This window comes from Parus major, chromosome 1 (assembly GCF_001522545.3).
Source record: "Parus major isolate Abel chromosome 1, Parus_major1.1, whole genome shotgun sequence".
Taxonomy (NCBI): Eukaryota; Metazoa; Chordata; class Aves; order Passeriformes; family Paridae; genus Parus; species Parus major.
In genome coordinates, this window is record NC_031768.1 from 375,960 (window position 1) to 395,099 (window position 19,140).

Genomic DNA, 19,140 nt, shown 5'->3' on the forward strand with positions numbered 1-19,140 from the left:
CCCCAGCGCTGACCGTCCCTCCCGCCGCAGGGTACCGCGTGTATGAGGTGGCCGGTTCCTACCCTGGGAGCTCCCACGCGGTCCTGGACCACGAGACCTTCATCCTAAACCTGACAGAGGCCAACGCGGCGCCCCCGGGGACTCCCCCGCGCTGGCAGCGGCTCTACAGAGCACGCGAGGCCTATGGGCTGCCCACGGCCTTCCCGGCTGCCTGGGACCGGCTGGTGCGGCGGATGCAGGACGACGAGCGGCTCTTCCAGCTCTTCTGGTTCCACCTGCACAAGGGGCACCCACCCCGCGAGCCCTGCGGTGGCCCCTGCAAGGCCGCCCTGCTCTGCGCCCTGCGCTCCGGCCGTGCCGCCGACCCCGCGCTCTGCCGGCCCCTGCGCCCTGCGCTGCCCTTCCCACGCATCCAGGAGCTCTGGCAGCGGCGGCGGCTCTGCTGAGCCGGGCCCGGTGGGAGCAGGGACCAGGAGCTGGGTCAGCACGTGGTCCTGCTGGATGCAGGGCAGGGAGCGTGGTGAGCACACGGTCACACCTGGAGCGGAGCTGCGAGTGGCACAAGGCCGCTGGGAGTGAGGTCAGGATTGGCACAGGGTCCCCGTGTCCCACCAGTTACACAATAAAGGCACAATGGACACCACCACCCCTCCTTATCCTCTCCCAGCAGGACTGGAACTGGGATCAGGATCAGCACGTAGTCCTCATGCTCCCATCACCCCCCAGTACAGGTGTGATGGACTCCACTGACCTTCATCCTGCTCAGCACAATTCTCAGCCACAGCTCAGGGAGACCCAAATTGAGGATGGTGGGACCCCACCACCCCACCTCCTTGTCCTAACTCTCACTCACTGGGATCACGATTGGGATCAGCCCGTGGTTCCCGTTACTCCCACTGCCCCTCTGATAAGGTACTGCCCCTCTTCGCATGCAACATCCTACAAAGACCCAAACCAGACACAACACCCTTATCCCTCCTCCTCCTTCTCCTCCTCCTCTCGCTGTTCCTCCCGTGTGAGGCCAAATGCAGAGCCAAGCCGGGCTGGTGGAATGGGTTTATTAATTAATGATTTAGTACAACACAGACCCTCGTTACGCCACATGCATTGGGGACCTTCGGGGGGGCGTGACCCACCACGAGGGCAGCGGTGGGGGCAGGACCCCCGACCCAACACCCCGGGTAAGCCTGTGCCCTGGAGCGTTGGGTCGGTGGTCCCGTCCCCCCACGCTGCCTTGCCCAGCCACATGCCCCCCATGCCCTCGCCCCACTCACGGGGTCTGCGCCCCTCCCCGCCGCGGTTTGAGGGTCCCCAGGAGGGTCTGCACCCCCCGGCGCACAGAGGAGCCCACCCGCCGTGCCACAGAGTCAGCCGGGGGAGCCGGCAGGCAGGAGCTGGAGGCCTGGGGCCGCGCATCCAGGCACTTCTGGTAGCGGAGCTGTGGGGAGCGAGGGCGGTCAGCGGGGGGCGGGGGGAGCCGGGGGGGGGCTCGGGGGTCCCACTCACCACGCAAGCGGCCTGCAGCGCCTCGCTGAGCCCCGCGGCGTTGGGCTCACACCACACCATGTGGCAGCGGAAGGTGCCGGGAGCGCTGGCCATGATGAAGGCGAAGGCGCGGACGTCGCGTCCCACCCCCATGAAGGACAGGAACCGCACGCGGCACTCGCACAGCACCGCCTCTGTCTGGGGGGCACCCCGGGGTGGGGAGGGGGCACCAGGTCACCAATGGCATGGAGAGGGCTTAAAGCAATGCACGGGGGAGGGGTCGCTAGGGCGCCACAGGAGGAGAAGCAGCGGATATTGGGGCACCCGTGGCAAGGGGAAGGGGTCACCAGGGCATCCCCGTGATGGGGAAGGGGGCACCCCAAGGATGGGGAAAGGTTCAGCAGGGCACGTGAGGTGTCACTAAGGCACTCACCAGGAAGGGTGGGGGGTCACTATGATACCCTGAGGCTTGGAGGGGTCAATGCAGCCCCCCAGGGCCCCACGGGATGTGGTGGGATGGGGAGACAACGGAAGGAGCCATCGTGGCTCCCTGGTACAAGGATGGGTCTCAACAGCCCCTCGGGCACGTGACAGGGTCACTTAGACCCCAGAACAGGAAAGGGTCACCACTGAGGATGGGGGTCAACACATCTCCCCAGAGCAGGACAGGGTCACCACAGCCCCCCTAGGCCGGGGCTGTGGGTAATGGTGAGGGTGGGTGTGGGTCCCAGGGCAGGGGGTCCCAGGGCAGGGCACGCACCTGGCGGTGAGCAATGGTGAGGGTGGCGGGGGCCACACTGACCACCACGGGGGTGGGTGCAGGGGGCTCCCCTGAGCCAGGGGCCAGCGCCGCCTCCAGTGCCGCGTTGATCACATCCATGCCTGGGGGGCACAGGGAGGGTCAGGGCAACCCTGGGGGTGCCCTCACCCCATAGCTGCTGCACAGGGGTTGGAAGAGCTCCCCGAGACACTCCCCCCTTCCCCTCGAGTCCCCCACTCACCCACTGGCTTGGCAACAGGGACACAGCCCAGGTAACACACAGGGAAGCGCTGAACCACCTCACTCTTAGGGGCTGGGAACTCCACTGTGGGGGAGGCACTGTCAGACACCCAAAGCCCCCCAAAACACCCCAGAGCCCGAACATCCCTCCAGAACCCCTCCCCACCCCTCAGTACTCACCCAGCATGCCAAACCCCCCACCAAGACCTCTTGGACGCTGGGCACTCCAGTGTGGGGGGAACATGGCAGATGTCCCAGAGCCCTTCAAGACCCCCCAGAACACTCCCAGAACTCCCAACACCCACAACTGCACTGCCTTGCTCCTGGGGGCCAGGAGTCCTACTGTGATGGGGAACATTGTCAGACACATCCCCAAACCTCCCTAAAAGCCACCCTTCTCCCAACTGCCCTACCCCAGCAAAGGCAACCTCCAGACACACAAGCCCCCTCCCCTGTAGTCGCCCTATCCCCTCGCAGGACTCCCCCAGGAGCCCTCCAGCCATTCTTAGTCACTCCCAGACTCCCAATCCCTTCCTGGGTACCCCCCAGCGCCACCCCAATTCTTTCACAGGTACCCCCCTTAAGCCCCATACCCTGCAGGGGAGGCTCCCCCAGCCGGGGGGGGTCTGTCCCCAGGCCGTTGCCTGCTGCCCGGGCACTTCGCCGTTCCGCCGTCAGCTGGGGGACAGGGGGACACAGCCCCCTCAGATGTCACACCACAGTGACCTCCAGGGACCCCGTGGTGACCCACAGTCCCCCAGACGTCACACAAGGGGCGCCCGTAGCCCTCCTGGCTGTCACACCATGGACAGGGACACACAGGGACCCTCGGGGATCCCTGGCCCCTGTGCCCTGCAGCAGGTCTGTGGGGACACTGGGGTGGGGAGGGGCTCACCCAGGAACAGGCTTTGGGGCTGGCTGGAGGGGCCCGGAGGTCTCACCTGTGTGCAGATGTGGTGCAGGCTAGGGCAAGTCCTGGTGGGTTTCTGGGGGTCTCACCTGGGCACAGATGTGGTGCAGACCACGGAAGGGGAATTTGGGGTGGGTTATCTTGGCCTGGGGGGTCTTGGGGGTGTCTCACCGGGGCCCAGACCTGGTGCAGGACAGGTGGGGGGGTTCTTGGACGTTTCTTTGGGGTCTCATCTAGGCAGAGATGCAGCTCAGGCAAAGGTGGCAGTTTGGGGGGAAACCAAGTTTGGGGGCTGGGAGTGTTTTGCCTGGACACAGAACCGGTGCTGGCCAGAGCAGGGATTCCCAGGGAAATTTTACGGGGTGTCTCACTTGATCACAGACATGGTGCAGGCCACGGGGACGGTTTGAGGGGGTCCTGGGGAGGTCTGGGGGGTCTCACCTGTGCACAGACCCGGTGCAGCCCGGCAGCGATGGTGCTGGCTGGCCCCTCGCAGCGGAACACGTGGCACTTCAGCACCTGTGTCAAGGGGTCCCGGGCCACGTATGCAAAGTCCCTAGCGGGGAGGAGGGGGCACGCTCAGGACTGCCCCGGTCCCCTCCCCACCCAGGCTGAGCGGGGACTGGGGGCACTGGGGGTCTGGGGGCAGGTTGGGGCCATACCTCTCCCTGTGTCCCCGGCAGCACAGAGGGACAGAGAGGGGTTAGGGAGTGCCAGGAGGGACATGGACCCCCACCTCCTCCCCAGCCCCAGGATCTACCCCACACCTCACTAGGGGCAGGTCTGATCCCGCCCCACACCCTTCTGCTGGGGGGGCTCAGTGTTGGGACCCCACGGCCCCCACCAGCAACCCATGGGACACCCACATGAGAGCCCTCCCAGAGCTGTGCACGTGACCCCCCACACCTCTCCCATGTGGGGTTCCCAGCCTCATGGCCCCCACCCCCAGATACATGGGATTCCAGAGCCCCTACCCCACACTGTGTGGGACCTCCAAGCTCCATGGGGGTCCCACACACCCAGATCTCCCCCCACCCCTGCACCCCCTGTACTCAGGATCTCCAGCCCCATATGTACTGAGTCCCCTGCAGACACCAGCACCTCCTGTCCCCCCACCAGACCCCTCAAACTCCACACATGTGGGCATTCCTGCGCCCCCCCCAGCCCCACACATGCCCCCCACCTGCTGCCATGCCGCCCCACGCCCCACACGCGGATGCCGCCCACGGGCTGTGCGTGCAGCAGTGCCCGGTCCTGGGGGTCCACCAGCTTCAGCGTGCGCTCCTCCAGCAGCAGCAGCGCCCGTGCCTGGGGCCACGGCAGGGTCAGGAGGATGCTCCGCTCCCCCAGATGCTGGGGGGCAGTGCAGAGGGTGTGGGGTGGATGCGGGGGGCACAGGGGGGTCTGGGGTCGCTCACCTCCCCCCAGGTGCCCTGGGGGCCATCACGAGGTGCCGAGAGCTGCCGGATGCAGGCGCTGACAGCGCTGCTGCTGCGGCCAGGACCCAGCTCCTCCTCCCGCAGCTGCACCCAGCCCAGAGAGCGAACCAGGAGGCCCTGGGGGCAAAGGGGGTGTCCTAGTTTAGGAGTCAGTGTGGGAGGTGTGGGGCTGGGTGTGTGTGAGGCGGGGGCTGTGGGGCAGAGATGGTGAGGGGCAAGGGGGCAGGGGGCTGGTGTGGGGCAGTAACCCGAGCCCTCACCACCCCAGTCTGTAGAGCCCCAGGCCCCCGCAGAAGGGCATGGCCGAGGCCCCTCCCAGGCAGGTGACATCCCTGGGTTGGGTGCCTCAGCCCCCCCAGCACTGGGCCACACCCCACGGGAGTGGGGAAGGGGCCCTGTGGGCTGGGAGGGTCAGGACAGACTGGCCTTACCTTGGAGTTCAGCACATCCTCTTCACCCAGGGTCATGCTGCAAGAGAAAGGGTGGGGGGGGTCAGTGGCTGCACCCTGAGACCCTGGAGCCTCCCCAGCTCCAAGCCCTGTCCCTGAGAGCCTTCTGGGACCCCCCACAATGACATACACGGGTCACTGCACCCTGAGTACCTCTGACTTTCCCTCACAAACCCCTACCTTGAGATCCTGGGACTCCCCCAAGTCCAACCTCCATCCTGAGACCCCATTTCCCTGCCCCTCACCTGGGTCCCTGCCCCACTCAGACTTCAGACACCCTCTCTCCATTCTGTTGCTTGTCACCCAGGGTCCCACATCCCGACAGGGCCCAGGCACAGCCCCGCCCATGCCCTGCATTTTCCACGTGTCCCCCCAGTCCCTGTGCCCCCAGCACACCCTTCTCCTGGTGATCCTGGGCCCGGTGACAGCATCTCCAGGTCCGACACTCCTGGCTCCTCATCTTCCTCTTCCTCCTCTTCCTCCTCCTCCTCCTCCGCCGTGGGATCCTAGGGGCAAGGGGGCTCTGTGGGGCTGGGGGGGGGCACTGACCCCCCACCCCTTCCCATCCACTACCCTCTCTCACCTTCCACAAGTCCCCATTATTGAAGGTCTCAGCCGGAGCAAAGCTCGTCCAAGAGAGCTGCAAGAGTTTGGGTCAGGGTGCTCCATAGGGCAGCCCCACAGCAGTTCCCCAATCACCCCACAAGTGCCCTATGGCTCCCCACAATCACCTCACAGCACACTATGGGAGCCCCATGGTAACCCCAAGAGCAACCCACGCCCATACCACCCACGCGTGCCCCGCGCCCCTCACAGCCACCCCACCATCATTTCCCAGTCACCCCACGGCCTACGGCCACCCCTGAGGCCCCACAGGGGCTGCAGAGCCACCTCCAGCCCAAGCCCAGCCCCTCAGCCCCGACTCACAGTGGGCCCCTCGGTGGGGGTGCTGCCGTCGGAAGGGGTCTCGTGGGGCCCGCCGGGGGGCTCCCACTGGGTGGTGCCAGTGGGGACATGCCAGTAGTAGGTGCCCGAGGTGTCCTGCACCCGCAGCCAGCCGGGGGGCAGGTCCTCGTGTGCTCCCGCGCCACACGGCCACAGCGACTCTGCAGGGCATGGGGGGTCACAGGGGGTCAGCCCCAGCCCCACGCACAGCTTCACACGGCCCCCTGTGCCCAGGGACATTGGGATGGCCCAGGAGGGCTCCACAGAGCCAAGGGGGCAAAGAGGGGGACATGGAACTAACAGGGGCTGGGGACACAGAAGAGTGGCCAGGGGGCTGGGGGACCAGGGGACCAGGAACGGCAGCCAGGGGGCTGGGAGCGTAGCGGTGAGCACACTGCCAGGAATTAGGAGAGATGTGAAGCTGACAGGAGCACTGGGGCATGGCAGGAAGGAGGAGGTGGGGACAGCCGGCCATCAGGCTCTGTGGGGCACTTGTGGGACACCCAGAGATTGTCAGAAGCCCCATGGGGCAGCTGTGGGACAGCGAGAGGTCAGCGTGGGGCTCCGTAGGGCAGCCATAAGTAACTGGGGCTCCAGGGGTCGAGTGCCCACCTGGTTCATCGGGGGAGCTGCCAGGGCTGCCCTGGCTCAGCGTGGCCCAACTCGAGTCCTCGTCGCTGCCAGGGCCGGGCCCCCCGAAGAGGCGGCTGGCGCTGCGCCCCGGGAGCTCCCGCAGGCCCCGCTCTGGGCCCAGGGCCGGCGGAGAGACCCCAGCCCCGTCCTCCTCCTCCTCGTCCTCCTCCTCATCTTCTTCATCATCCTCCTCCTCCTCCGAGGCTCCGATCAGCCGGGCCCGTGGGTCGCGGGCGGCGTTCCGGGCATTGCGGGCCTGGAGCCCCGGCTCGAGCGCTCCGGGGGATTCCCCGTGAGCCCCGGGGGACCGGCCCGGGCCCGGGCCCGGCTCGAGCTCGTTGCGGTTCTGGTCCTGCCCGGCCTTCGCCCACCCGGCGGCGGGCAGCTCCTCGGCCGGGGCCCCCCCGGGCCCGGTGCGGGGCTCGGGGGGCGCTCCCAGCCCCAGGCTCAGCCCCAGGCACCGGTTGTCGTTGGCCAGATCGCTGCGCTTGCTCAGGGCCCCCGACATGGCGCGAGGACACGGGGACAGGCGGGACCCCCGGCGCGGGGGGACCCCCGGCCCGGCCCGGCCGCAGCTGCCGCTGCTGGGGTGGGGAGGAAGGGGGGGGTCCTACAGCCCCCGGGGCGCCTCCGCGTCCATCGGGCCTGTGGGGAGCGGGGAGTAGCGCGGGGACCCCCGGCCACGGACGCTGCACGGCCCTGGGTCCTCCCAAGGACTCGGCATCCCCCCGCAGCCCTCTCACGGAGCCGGACAGCCTTCCCCAGCACCGGCATCCCCCCACGCCTCCCCCGGGACGCGGGGACCTCCCCAGCACCGGCATCCCCCTCGGCCCCGGCATCCCGCACTGCCCCCGCCGCACGGCCCCGGGTCCCGCCGCAGTCCCCTCAACGACCACAACCCCCGGGGTCACCGCGCCACTCCCCCGGCCCGGCTTCCCTCCGCATTCGCCGCACGGCCCTGCCGGGGGACCCCGCACCCACGGACCTCTCCCGCTCCCCCCGGCCCGGGCCTCCGGGGTCTCCGCCAGCCTCACCCCCCATCGCTGCCCGCAGCGCAGCGGGCCCGGCCCGGCCCGTGTCCCCCCCACGCTCTCTGCCCCCACTGCCGGTACCTGCGGCGGCGGCTCCGCTGCCGGGGGTCGCGGGGGAGGGTGGGGGGCTCGGGGCCGCGTCACTTCCACTTCCGGCCGGCGGGGGGACAGCGCCGCCTCCCGCGCCCGCACCGGCACCCGGGCACCGCACCGGGACCCCCGGCACCACCGGGATCCCGGCACCGCACCGGGACCCCCGGCACCACCGGGATCCCGGCACCGCACCGGGACCCTCGGCACCACCCGGCACCGCACCGGGACCCTCGGCACCACCGGGATCCCGGCACCGCACCGGGACCCCCGGCACCACCGGGATCCCGGCACCGCACCGGGACCCTCGGCACCACCCGGCACCGCACCGGGACCCTCGGCATCACCGGGATCCCGGCACCGGACCGGGACCCTCGGCATCACCGGGACCCCCGGCACCACCGGCACCCGGCACCGGACCGGGACCCGGGCACCGCACCGGGACCCCCGGCACCACCGGGATCCCGGCACCGCACCGGGACCCTCGGCATCACCGGGATCCCGGCACCGGACCGGGACCCTCGGCACCACCGGGATCCCGGCACCACCGGCACCGCACCGGGACCCTCGGCACCCCCGGCACCCCGGCACCGCACCGGCACCCGGGCACCGCACCGGGACCCTCGGCACCACCGGCACCCGGGCACCGCACCGGGACCCTCGGCATCACCGGCACCACCGGCACCGCACCGGGACCCCCGGCACCGCTCCGGGACCCCCGGGACCCCGCCGGACCCTCCCCGGCAAGCACCACCGGATTCCCCCGGGGCTCCCGAGCACCCCCCGGACCGGGAGCCCCAGGCCTTGCCGGCGGCAGGTAGCTCCGGGCCTGGGCGGCAACAGGAACTGGGCGGAACCGGGGACCTTCCCCCCGGTGATACTCCCGGGGCCGGTGACGCCCGTGCCCACCACACTGTCCCGGGCGGTCAGCGGGACCCCCGGTGCTCCTAGCAGCATTCCCCCAAGGCACCGGGCCGGTTCCACCCTGCTGCCCCCGCACTGGCACCGGGACGGGGTCGGGGGCAGCACTGGGACTCCCTGCGGCTGCTGTGCCCCCGGAACCCCTGAAACACTCGGCTGGACCGGGAGGGTACCGAGGCTCCCAGCTCTTACCCACGCCAGAGGGGCAGCACTGCGGAGAGCGGGGGGTCCAGCTGGGAGCAGCGATGCTGACACAGGCTGTGCAGGATCCCTGCACCCCGTGTGGACCACTCTGATCCTGTAGAGGATCACAGTCCTTTAGTTCAATAAGACCTCCGAGGCTGAGTCCAACCTGTGACTGATCTCCACCTTGTCCCCAGCCCAGAGCCCTGAGTGCCACGTCCAGCCCTTCCTTGGGCACCTCCAGGGATGGGCACTGAAAAGCTCCCTGGGCAGCCCCTTCCAGTACATGGCAGCCCTTCCCATGAAGAAATTCTTCCTGATGTCCAACCTGATCCTCCCCAAACACAACTTGTGGCTGTTTGCTCTTGTCCTGTCACTTGTTTCCTGGGAAGGTGGCCCTGAGCCTCCTTTTCCCCAGGCTGAGCCCCTCTCCCTCCTCCTGCTCCTGCGGCTCCAGCCCCTTCTCCAGCTCTGTTCCCTTCTCTGGACACGCTCCAGTCTCTCTTGCAGGACCCAGAACTCGACACAGCCCTCAAGGGTCTCACAGTGCCCAGCACAGGGGGACAGTCTCTGCCCTGGGCCCGTGGCTACAGTGGGGCTGGGACAGTCCAGGTGCCATCGGCCTCTTGCCCACCTGGGCACACCTGGGCTTGCATCCAGCCACTGTCACTAGCAACCCCAGGTTCTTTCCCAGCCCCTCTGTCCCAGGCTAGAGTGTTGCAGGGGGTTTTGGTGACCCAAGTGGAAGACCCAGGACTTGCCCATGTTATCCTCACACTGTTGGCCTTGGCCCATTAGTCCAGCCTGTCCAGATCCCTCTGCACAGCCTTCCTGCCCTCAGCAGATCCACATCCCACCCAAGTGTGTGTGGTCCATGAACTCACTGAGGACACACTCGGTTGCTCCATCCAGATCATTGATGGCTCTGTTGGAAGCACTGGCCCCAGCACTGAGCCCTGGGGAGCCCCAGCAGTGCCTGTCCCCCCACCCCAATGTGGCCCAATTCCCACCCGTCCCTGGGCCTGGCCCTCAGCCAGGTGTTCCCAACAAGGAGCACCTGTCCCAGCCAGGCTGGAGGTCCTCCATGAGAAGCCGGGGAGATGGAGATGTTGCTAAAGGCTTTGCTGAGCTTCAGGCAGGCAGACACACCCACACCTATCCTGCAGGGTCACCCTGTCCCAGCAGGAGACCAAGCAGGTAAGGCAGGACCTGTCTTTCCCAACCCCCAGCTGGATCTGATGCCCTAATTGTACTGCCCGTGCCGTGGGGCCCACAGCTGATCTGCTCTAGGGCCTTCCCAGCATTAGGACCGAGAACAGGCGTGGACTTCCCTGGATCCTCCCACCAGCCCTGCTTGGGAATAGGGTCACTGGGCACCTCTGAGGCCTGGGAACCCCCGGGGGGCTGGTGGGGAATGATGAGAAAGGTCTGGGTGAGCTCTGCTGCCATCCAGGATTCCCCACGGATGGCCAGAGCTGGTGAGGACCCCTCTACAGCCCCTATGGCATCCCCAGGGACCCACAGGGTCTGAGCAGCTCAGCAGGTCACTGACCACTGTCTCCTGGGTACACAGACCAGTATGGACCAGTTCCTACTCCTAGTACAGACCACTCTGACCCAGTCTCCACACCAGTGTAGTCCAGTCTGACTTAGTACAAGCACGTACCAGTCCAAGCCAGACCCTGCTGCCAGCACAGACAGATCAGTCTAACCCTGTCCCCACTCCCAGTCCAGACCAGTCCAAGCTAGTCCCTGTTCCCAGTCTGTCCCTGTGCGTGCAGATGGGACAGTGCTGGCAGAATGCCCAGGCCAGGCAGGTGCCCATGGTGCCACTGAGCTCCAGGCACCATTCCTGACCCTGCTTGGCCTGGCACTGTCTGGGGGTGTCCAGCACAGCCGGGAGGGCCCACAGGACATGGGGAGCTGCAGGGCAGGGTGTGTGAAGGACAGGCAGGGCTATGGGGCAGCACAGGGCCAGGGTACTTCCAGAATACTTTATTTTGTACATACAGTTTGTCAGCGTGCGGCAGCCGCCCCACAGCCCCCGGAGCCCCCCGGAGCTGTGGAGCAGCAGTGCAGTGGGGCAGCAGTGCCATGGGGCAGCAGGCACACACAGTCACCCCACAGCTGGGGAGGAGAGCTAGGGAGGTGGGGGGCAGCCCTCAAGGGGCATGGGGCTCTGGACTGGCCACCCCACAGCCCCCCCACACCCTTCCAGCAGCTCCCCCTGCCCCTCACACTCCCCACGTCTTGGGCACCCTGTCAGTGGGATGCTGGCCCTGCCATGGGGCAGGCTGAGGGGTCAGACCATGACACCAAGGCAGTCCTCACCCCACGGGACGCATCCTCACCCCCCAGGCCTGGCTGCCCCCTGGGATAAAGTGCACATGAAGCCAGGATGGCGCTTGGGGGGCAGGCGAGGCCATGGGGCAGCTGTCACTGCACGCGCCCCGCTGCAGCCGCGGGCTCCATCCCACAGCCGTGCCATGGTGTCCTGCCCGTCACTGCAGGTAGCGATAGGCCTTGAAGCAGTGGTTGCCCGAGTCAGCCACGACAACGTGGCCGTCGGAGGTGAGCGCCAGCCCCTGTGGCCCGTACAGCGGGTCAGCCGCCGTGTTGATGTAGGACAGGAACGAGCCCGCACTGTCGAACACCTGCAGGAGGTGCACACAGCTGTGCCCAATGGCCTCACGGCCCAGGGACACCCAGCCCCAGTGGCCCCCAGACCTGCAGGATGCACTCCCTGCGGGGGGATGTGGTCAAGATGCCCCCTAGGTCTATTCCAGTTAACCCCAGACCCTTCTCAGTTGCTCTCAGGTGACCCCAGATCCCTTCCCAGTCCATCCCAGTTGCTCTCAGTTGGTACAAAACTCTTCCCAGTTCCTCCCAGATGACCCTAGACCCCCATGGAGCACTCCCAGTTGACTCCAGTTGCTCACCTATACCCCTCCCAGTTGACTGCAGACCCTGCATAGACTCTTCCCAATTGACCCAAGATCCTTTTCAGCTGCTTTCACTAAAACTGAGTCGCTTCCTGGTTCCCTGTGGGTGCCCCACAGCACATCACGTGGGTTGGTGGGTCAGGGATGGGATGGGGCCAGTGCTGGGCCCCCTTGGGCTGCGGTGGGGGTACGTGTGCAGGTAGAGGTGTGGGTACAGATGTGTGTGTGCAGGCACAGGCACGGGTGTGGTACCTGGATGCGGCTGTTGCCCCAGTCAGCCACGATGATGTTGCCATTGCTGTCCACGGCCACCCCTGTGGGTGCGTTGAACTGCCCGTTGCCCTCCCCGTGCGACCCGAACTTGAACAGGAACTCGCCCTCTGCGTTGTACACCTGGAGGGCACGGGGGGACAAGACATGGGAGTCATGGGGGTCACTGCAGCACCCTGAGAGCACCAGGGGGATCTCAGCACCTGCCTGTGGCTGCACTCACCTTCACGGAGTGGTTGTGGAAGTCAGTCACCACGATCTCATTCTTGTTGTTGACAGCCACAAAATGGGGTCCTCGGGAGACAAAGGGAGCTCAGCCCAAACAGGGCACAGGGAACTCATCCCCAAGACTGGGAGACTCAGCCCCAGGACTGGGGGGCTCAGCTCTGAGGGGAATGGCAGGGTTCAGCCCTGGCTCCATGGCAGGACCAAGATGGACCCAGAGCCCTGAGGCATGGACAGAGCCTAGAACTCAGAGAGGATGGAGGTACTGCTAGAACCTGAGCCCAGAGCCCCAGCCCAGAACTGAGAATCCAGAACCCAGAAAGAACCTGGAACTGGATCACCAGCCCAGAGCCCTGAACCTGATGATGCTGGACCCAGAGCCAGATGCTGGCCCCTGTCCAGCCCCAAAACTCAAACCAGAGCTCAGAACAAGCCCCCGATCCCAGAACCCAAACCCACAGCCCAGAAATGGATGCAGAAAGCCAGTCTAGAACTGGAGCCTGGATCTGTCCCCCAGCCTCAGGCCGTTCTTGGGGGTCCCAGAGCCACCAGCCACCCCAGCAATGTGGAGCACACAGTCCTTGCCTGCCCTGGTCCCTGGGGAGCCCAAGGGGGGCTCACAGTGGGGGGGTCCCAGGGATACCTGCAAACTGGCGCTCAGCAGTGCCACGGGAGCCAAAACGCGCCACCAGCTTCCCATTGGGCTGGAAGATGAAGACGCAGCAAGCCTTGTTGTCCACCACGATGATGTGCCCATTGCGGTCCACAGCGACACCCTTGGGGCCCATCAGCCGCCCAGCGCCCAGCTTTGTCTGGGGGGGACAGAGAGTCAAGGTGGGAGGCGCCATGGACACCCCCAACTCCATAGCTCCCCACTCAGATCCCTGCATCCCTGCTTTCCCTCACCTTGAACTTGCCCTCAGGTGAGAACACACTGACCCAGCGGTTGTCATAGTCAGCCACGATGATGTCACCATTGGTGTCCACCGAGACCCCCGTGGGGCGCTGGAGCTGCCCTGGGGAACGCCCCCGCACCCCGAAACGCAGCCGGAACTGCCCCTCGTTACTGAACACCTGGGAGGGCAGCAGGGTCAGGGGAGTCAGGGGGAACACCTCCACACATTGAAACACAGCCAGAACTGCCCCTCATTGGAGAACAACTGTAGGGGCAAGGAGGGAGCAGGGGGAGTCAGTGGGGGTCCTGGGAGAGTTCAGGGATCCCGGGAGGGGGCCATACCTGCACACATTGGTTACTGCTGATGGGGTCAGTGGGGTCATGGGGATCCAGGGTTACCCGGGGGGGTTCCCGGGGGGGTCCCAGGGGTCCATATCTGCATGCACTGGTTGTTGCTGTCGGGGTCAGTGGGGTCAACAGAAGTCAGTGTGGGTCCTGGGGAAGTTTGGAGGTCCCAAGGGTTTCCATACCTGCACGCACTGGTTGTTGCTGTCGGCCACGACGATGCGGCCGGCGCTGGATGTGGAGATCCCCTGCAGGTTTGTGAACTCGCCCTTCTCCCGGCCACGGCTGCCTGCAGGCACCGGTCAGGGGGGGTGAGACCACTCACCACCCTGGTAAACCCCTCCCTGCAAGCCCCTGGGGCCCTCCAGCCCACCCCAGGGAGCCACGAAGAGCCCAGGGAGACCCCACCATCCTGGGGAGTCCCTACGGCTGTGGAGAGCCCTAATGAGACCCCCATCATCCCAAGACACCCCCATGACCCCAGGACCCTCCGTGCCCCTGCTCACCGACGCGAAAGATGAGCTCGTCCTCGATGGGATTCTCCTTGCGCTTGGCACTGCCGTACATGCTGGCGGGGCGGCGCAGGGCCTTCTGCCGCACGTGCCCCCCACCTGGGGACTTGACACGGCGCTTGGCCTCCTCGGGGGACGGGGGAACGTCGCTGGGCCGCAGGGCGCGCGCGCGGAAGGGGGAGCCGCGCACGGGCTGCCCGTACAGCAGGATGGACAGCACAAAGTCACCCTCGGTGCGCGGCGTGTACACCAGCTCGTAGGTGCCGTTGCGGTTGTCCTGCACCTCGGCCTCAGCCGCGGCGCCGTCGGGGCCCGTCACGGCGAAGCGCAGGCGGGCTCCACCGCTGCGCACCAGTGCCCCGTCCTTGTCCTTGGTGGTGACGCTGAGTGAGCAGGGCTGCCCCACCACAGCCTGGCGCAGCCCCTCGCCCGTGGCCACCGTGGTGTGCGCCGTGGCGCTGGTGGTCAGCAGCGCGCCCAGGTTCTGGATGGAGCGGCGCAGCCCCTCGGGCTCAGCGTGGAACTCGAGCTGCGCGTTCTCCTGCGGGTGCTCAGGGAAGGGCCGTGCCGCCAGCTCCCGCAGCCGCTCGCCCATCTGCTTCTGCACCAACAGCACCTCCGTGGCTGAGCCGTGGTGCAGCGCCTGCTCTGTGAACGCGCAGCTGCTCAGGATGCTCTCCTGGCCCTGCCGCAGCACCTCCAGCTGCGCCTCCAGCACCTGTGGGACCACAAGATCACCTGTGGCAGCGGGTGGGACCCCAGTGCTGGCACCCACACATCCTGGCCCTGCTGCAGCACCTCCAGCTGCACCTCCATGCATCCTGTGGGAATGGCACGTCTCTGGTGCCGGTGTGTGCCCCCCACACCCAGCACCCCTGACCAATGCTCCACCTGCACCCCAGCCACAGCCACAGCCACAGCCTCAGTGCTGGTGCTGCACTGGGACCCCAACTGTTTCACCGGTGAGGCCACTGGCACTGGGGTATGGCTGGGGCACCCACACAGCCTCCCAGGAAGGGCTGGTGAAGGCACAGAGCCACAGGTGTGTTACCTGCTGCTTGGCAGCACAGGTGGCCTCCAGGTCACGAAGCAGCACCTCCCGCCGCTGTCGCAGTGCCACTTCCAGCTCCTCAAAGCTGCTCCCGATCTCCGCCTCAGCCTCAGCCCGACGCTGCCCCAGCTGCCGGCTGATCTCGGCCACCAGCCCCACAGCTGCTGCCAGCTGTGGAAGCCTGGGGAGACACGGGGACCCCCTGAACTCCCAAACCCCCACCAACCCCACCTGAACCCTGAAGCTCCCCACAGCACCTGCATCCAGCTGTGGTATCCTTTAGGAGGATCTGGGGACTCCCTGAACCCTGAAACCCCAAAGTACCAATGATGCCCTCAGCCACCCCTCCCCCTGTACCGTGTGCGGGTGGCATCAAGCTGGGGCTGCAACCAGTGGGAGTGGGGCCATGGGGACCCCCAGGGAGCCCCTGGCCCCCGTACCTGGCGCGCACAGCGTCGAGCTGGTGCTGCAGGGCTGCCTTGTGCTGCTCCAGCACATCACGCAGCGGCACGGTGCGGTGGTCCCGATGCTCCCGCCTCTCCCCCTCCGTGCACTCCCGGCACATGGCTGTCTCGCAGGGCTCGCAGTAGAACTCCATCACCTGCCACACCTGTGCTCACCTGCTGCCCCAAACCCAGCCCGCAGGACCCTGCAGCCCACCCAAAACTAACTCCTGAGCCCACACAGCCTCTCCCAGACTCCCTGGACCACTGCAGCCTCCCCAGACCCACCCCTGGACCCTTCCACCAAGGCCTGCAGCCCCACCGACCTCCTTGACCCTCACAGCCCTTCCCGATCCTCACAGACCTCATTAGCCTTCCCCAGATCCCAGCCCGGCTAAAGCGTTTCCAGCTCCTGCAGGTCCCCAGTTCCCCTGAGTTACATCAGCCCTCCCAGACACCTGCAGCCCCACCAGGTCCCTGCAGCCACTCCCAAACACCCTGAGCCCTTACAGTCCACTGCAGCCCTCCCAGCCCCTCCCCAGCCCCTCGGCCCCCACCTTTCCCTCGTGGTTCGGGCAGCAGAGCGGCTGCCCGGTGGCGGCACCCAGGGGGGGCAGGGGTGCAGGGGGGGCCCCGCGGGGGTCAGGGTCCCGCTGCAGCACCTCCATCAGGTTGGTGATGAAGAAGTTGTTGGGCAGAGCCGGGACCCCCCGCTCGGGCAGGATCGAGGTCTGGCGGCACACGGGGCACGACAGGGACAGGCTCTGGGCCGGAATGTAGTTCTGCAGACACCTGGGGTCACAGGGGTAACATGGGGCATGACAGGGACAGAGTCTGGGCCAGGACATGAACGGGGCAGGGACAGGAATGGGGGCTGTGGGGGCACATGGGCACAGACATAGGGACAACAGGGGGACAGATGAGGGGATGAATGGGGGACAGGACCCGGTGGGGATTGGGGAGGTAGGACGGCAGTGGGGCCAGAACAGGGGGATGAAGGGACAGATGGACGGACAGGGAGACAGGGGAATGGACAGGCAGGTTGATAGGGGGACAGAAGGGGGAAAATGCCACCTAGGGTTGGGGGCCATTAGAGAGTGGGATTGACAGACGAACATCAGGGTCAGGGCACAGGACAAAGGCACATGGACAGGCCTGGGGACAGGCAGTGGCACAGGGACAGGTGGATGGACGGGGGGCTGCACACAGTGACAGTGGGACAGGGGGCAGCAGGACAGAGATAGGGCAAAGAGAACGCAGAGAGAGGGGAGCAACGAGATAGATGGGAGGGTTGGGGGGCAGGCAGAGAGCGCAGGAGAGATGGCAGGGCTGCACAGCGTCACACTGGGGTGCAGGAGGGGGACAGACGGACAGACAGATGGGGGTGCTGCGCAGGGTCACACTAGGATTGGGGACACAGATGGACAGACAGACAGGAGGGCTATGTGGCATCACACCAGGTGGGGGAGCGGCAGAGGAGCACAGTCAGACAGATGGACAGGATGGACATGAGGCAGCAGTGCCAGTGCCCCTGGGGAGATGATGCATGGAAGATGGATGATGGATGGATGGATGGATGATGGATGATGGATGGATGATGGATGGATGATGGATGATGGATGGATGGATGGATGATGGATGGATGGATGGATGGATGGATGGATGGAGCAGGATCATAGGGCTCTGGGAGCACAGAGAAAGGGGGCCATCAGCAACAAGACCCCCCCTATTTGGGGACCCCAGCCACAGCGCCCCCAGCACCCACACTCAGCGGCTCGGGGGCTGTGGAGCCCTCGCAGAGAAGTGGGATGTGGGGGGCACTGGGGTTCCAGCACTGCCATGGGCCATGGAATGCAGGGGGGTCCCAGCCCCCAGCTCTGGGGGCACAGGGAAGCTCAACCCCATCTCTCAGTGGGGAGGGCAGGGAGTGCAGGGGGGCCTGGCTCATCACCGGCAGGGAGCCAGGGGGACTCTGCTCACACTGCAGGTTTAGGGGGTGTAGGAGAGGTGCAAGGGTCCAACCAGCAGTGGCAGGGTACAGGCTCTGGGACACAGGGGGATGCAGCAAGGCAGAGGGGGCTAGGTGTACTGTGGGGCAGAGGGGAAGGATGCTGGGGCAGGCAATGCAGAGGTGCAGCGAGGACATGGGGGGTGCACTGGGAGGGTTGCAGTGGCAGGGACTCAGTAGGGTGCAAGGGGGCCCAAGGCACAGTGGGGATATGCTGGGGATGGACCCTGGCAGGGTGCAGAGGGTAAGGGAGGGATGTAGGGGTGCTCAGAGACAGAGTGAGGATGGAGAGTGGGTGCCAGGGCACAGAGGGTACGCTGGGGGTGCATTGGGGTGGAGGGAGGAAGTGTAATGAGGGTCCCACCTCTGACAGAAGGTGTGCAGGCAGGGATTGGGTTCAGGGGGTGCAGGGGGGACTCAAGCGGGGCTCAGGAGGTCCCGTCTCACAGAAAGCGTGCAGGTAGGGATGGGGTTTGGGAGGATGCAGGGGGCTCAGGGTGGGTTCAGGAGGTCCCACCTTTCGCAGAAGGTGTGCAGGCAGGGCAGCACCTTGGGGTTGCAGTAGCGGTCGAGGCAAATGCTGCAGATCAGGAACTGTTGGTCAATCTGCCGCACCACCGGGCTGGCGGGCTCATGGCGGGCCATGGTGGCTCCTCAGCCTGGGAGGCACACCACAGTGAGGGGCAGGGACCCTGCAACCCCCACGTTGCTCTGTGGGGCCCCAAAGCCACTCCCAGCCCCAACCCACTGTGCCACACCACCCCCATCCACCCCACAGGCTCAAGGTGGGTCGTGGCAGACCCTCAGCCTGAGAATGGCGGGGGGGTGGAATTTAAATGCGTGGGAGGTACCACGTGGCACCCTGCAGCCCACCACTCAACCCACAATGCCCCACAGCCCCCCGCCCACCCCACACACAGCCTCACAGAGGGCCATATCGGACACTCACCCTGTGGCATGAGGGCTCAGCACCCTGGGGCGCCCACAGCCCCGACCCACGGCACCCACAGCACCCACCCCAAGGCATCCCACGGTACCTGGCCCCACAGACGCCTTGTGGGGCACACACGGGGACTCCCCACGGCCCCCACCATGCCCATGACCCCCGGGCATCCAAAGCCAGCCCCACACGTGTCCCCCAGCTTCACACAGCACCCTGCCCCACGGCACCACCCCACCTAGCCCCCTGGTCCTCGGCACCCACTCATCCCACGGTCCCCACTGCTTGTGCCCCTCAGAACCCGCCCCCCATCCCTGGTAACCAATCTTCTGCCCCACAGGGCACCCACAGCACCCACCCTCCTGCCCCACGGGGCACACCCCGACCCCACCACCCTCCTCCTGAGCCTCCCCAGCACCCACC

General features: G+C 66.5%; 3 protein-coding genes across 6 annotated transcripts in view; 1 reads left to right on the forward strand and 2 right to left on the reverse strand.

The window, feature by feature from the left end:
• Nucleotides 1-646, forward strand: part of SMPD1 (sphingomyelin phosphodiesterase 1) — a 4,669-nt gene extending 4,023 nt beyond the window's left edge. The window contains exon 6 of the mRNA XM_015615396.1: nt 31-646. Coding sequence (XP_015470882.1) covers nt 31-446 — 416 coding nt within the window. The 3' untranslated portion in view covers nt 447-646. The remainder of the gene's footprint in view (nt 1-30) is intronic.
• A 396-nt stretch (nt 647-1,042) lies between these two features.
• APBB1 (amyloid beta precursor protein binding family B member 1) lies at nt 1,043-8,022 on the reverse strand. 3 transcript variants are annotated; one of them, XM_015615108.1, is made up of 15 exons: nt 7,974-8,022; nt 6,841-7,506; nt 6,211-6,389; nt 5,867-5,923; nt 5,680-5,789; nt 5,266-5,302; nt 4,814-4,951; nt 4,579-4,703; nt 4,058-4,063; nt 3,837-3,951; nt 3,079-3,163; nt 2,487-2,570; nt 2,246-2,367; nt 1,507-1,683; nt 1,043-1,438 (listed from the first exon to the last, which is right to left on the reverse strand). In XM_015615108.1, the coding sequence occupies exons 2-15, from the start codon at nt 7,367-7,369 to the stop codon at nt 1,271-1,273; spliced, it is 1,932 nt and encodes a 643-aa protein (XP_015470594.1). In that variant the 5' UTR covers nt 7,370-7,506; nt 7,974-8,022; the 3' UTR covers nt 1,043-1,270. The 3 variants fall into 3 exon arrangements, with proteins under 3 accessions (XP_015470594.1, XP_015470755.1, XP_015470675.1); XM_015615269.1 differs by lacking the exon at nt 4,058-4,063; XM_015615189.2 differs by lacking the exon at nt 7,974-8,022 and having other exon boundaries at nt 6,841-7,603.
• A 3,038-nt stretch (nt 8,023-11,060) lies between these two features.
• Nucleotides 11,061-19,140, reverse strand: part of TRIM3 (tripartite motif containing 3) — an 8,620-nt gene continuing 540 nt past the window's right edge. Inside the window, exons 1-12 of one of the 2 annotated variants that reach the window (XM_015653483.3) lie at nt 18,727-18,868; nt 18,295-18,436; nt 16,327-16,561; nt 15,767-15,927; nt 15,327-15,507; nt 14,270-14,993; nt 13,949-14,052; nt 13,430-13,597; nt 13,167-13,335; nt 12,522-12,592; nt 12,281-12,421; nt 11,061-11,740 (exon numbers count right to left, since the gene is read on the reverse strand). In XM_015653483.3, the coding sequence (XP_015508969.1) occupies nt 11,588-11,740; nt 12,281-12,421; nt 12,522-12,592; nt 13,167-13,335; nt 13,430-13,597; nt 13,949-14,052; nt 14,270-14,993; nt 15,327-15,507; nt 15,767-15,927; nt 16,327-16,561; nt 18,295-18,422 (2,235 nt within the window). In that variant the 5' untranslated portion in view covers nt 18,423-18,436; nt 18,727-18,868 and the 3' untranslated portion in view covers nt 11,061-11,587. Of the gene's footprint in view, nt 11,741-12,280; nt 12,422-12,521; nt 12,593-13,166; nt 13,336-13,429; nt 13,598-13,948; nt 14,053-14,269; nt 14,994-15,326; nt 15,508-15,766; nt 15,928-16,326; nt 16,562-18,294; nt 18,437-18,726; nt 18,869-19,140 lie in introns of those variants that run through there. The other variant, XM_015653394.3, reaches the window with a different exon arrangement.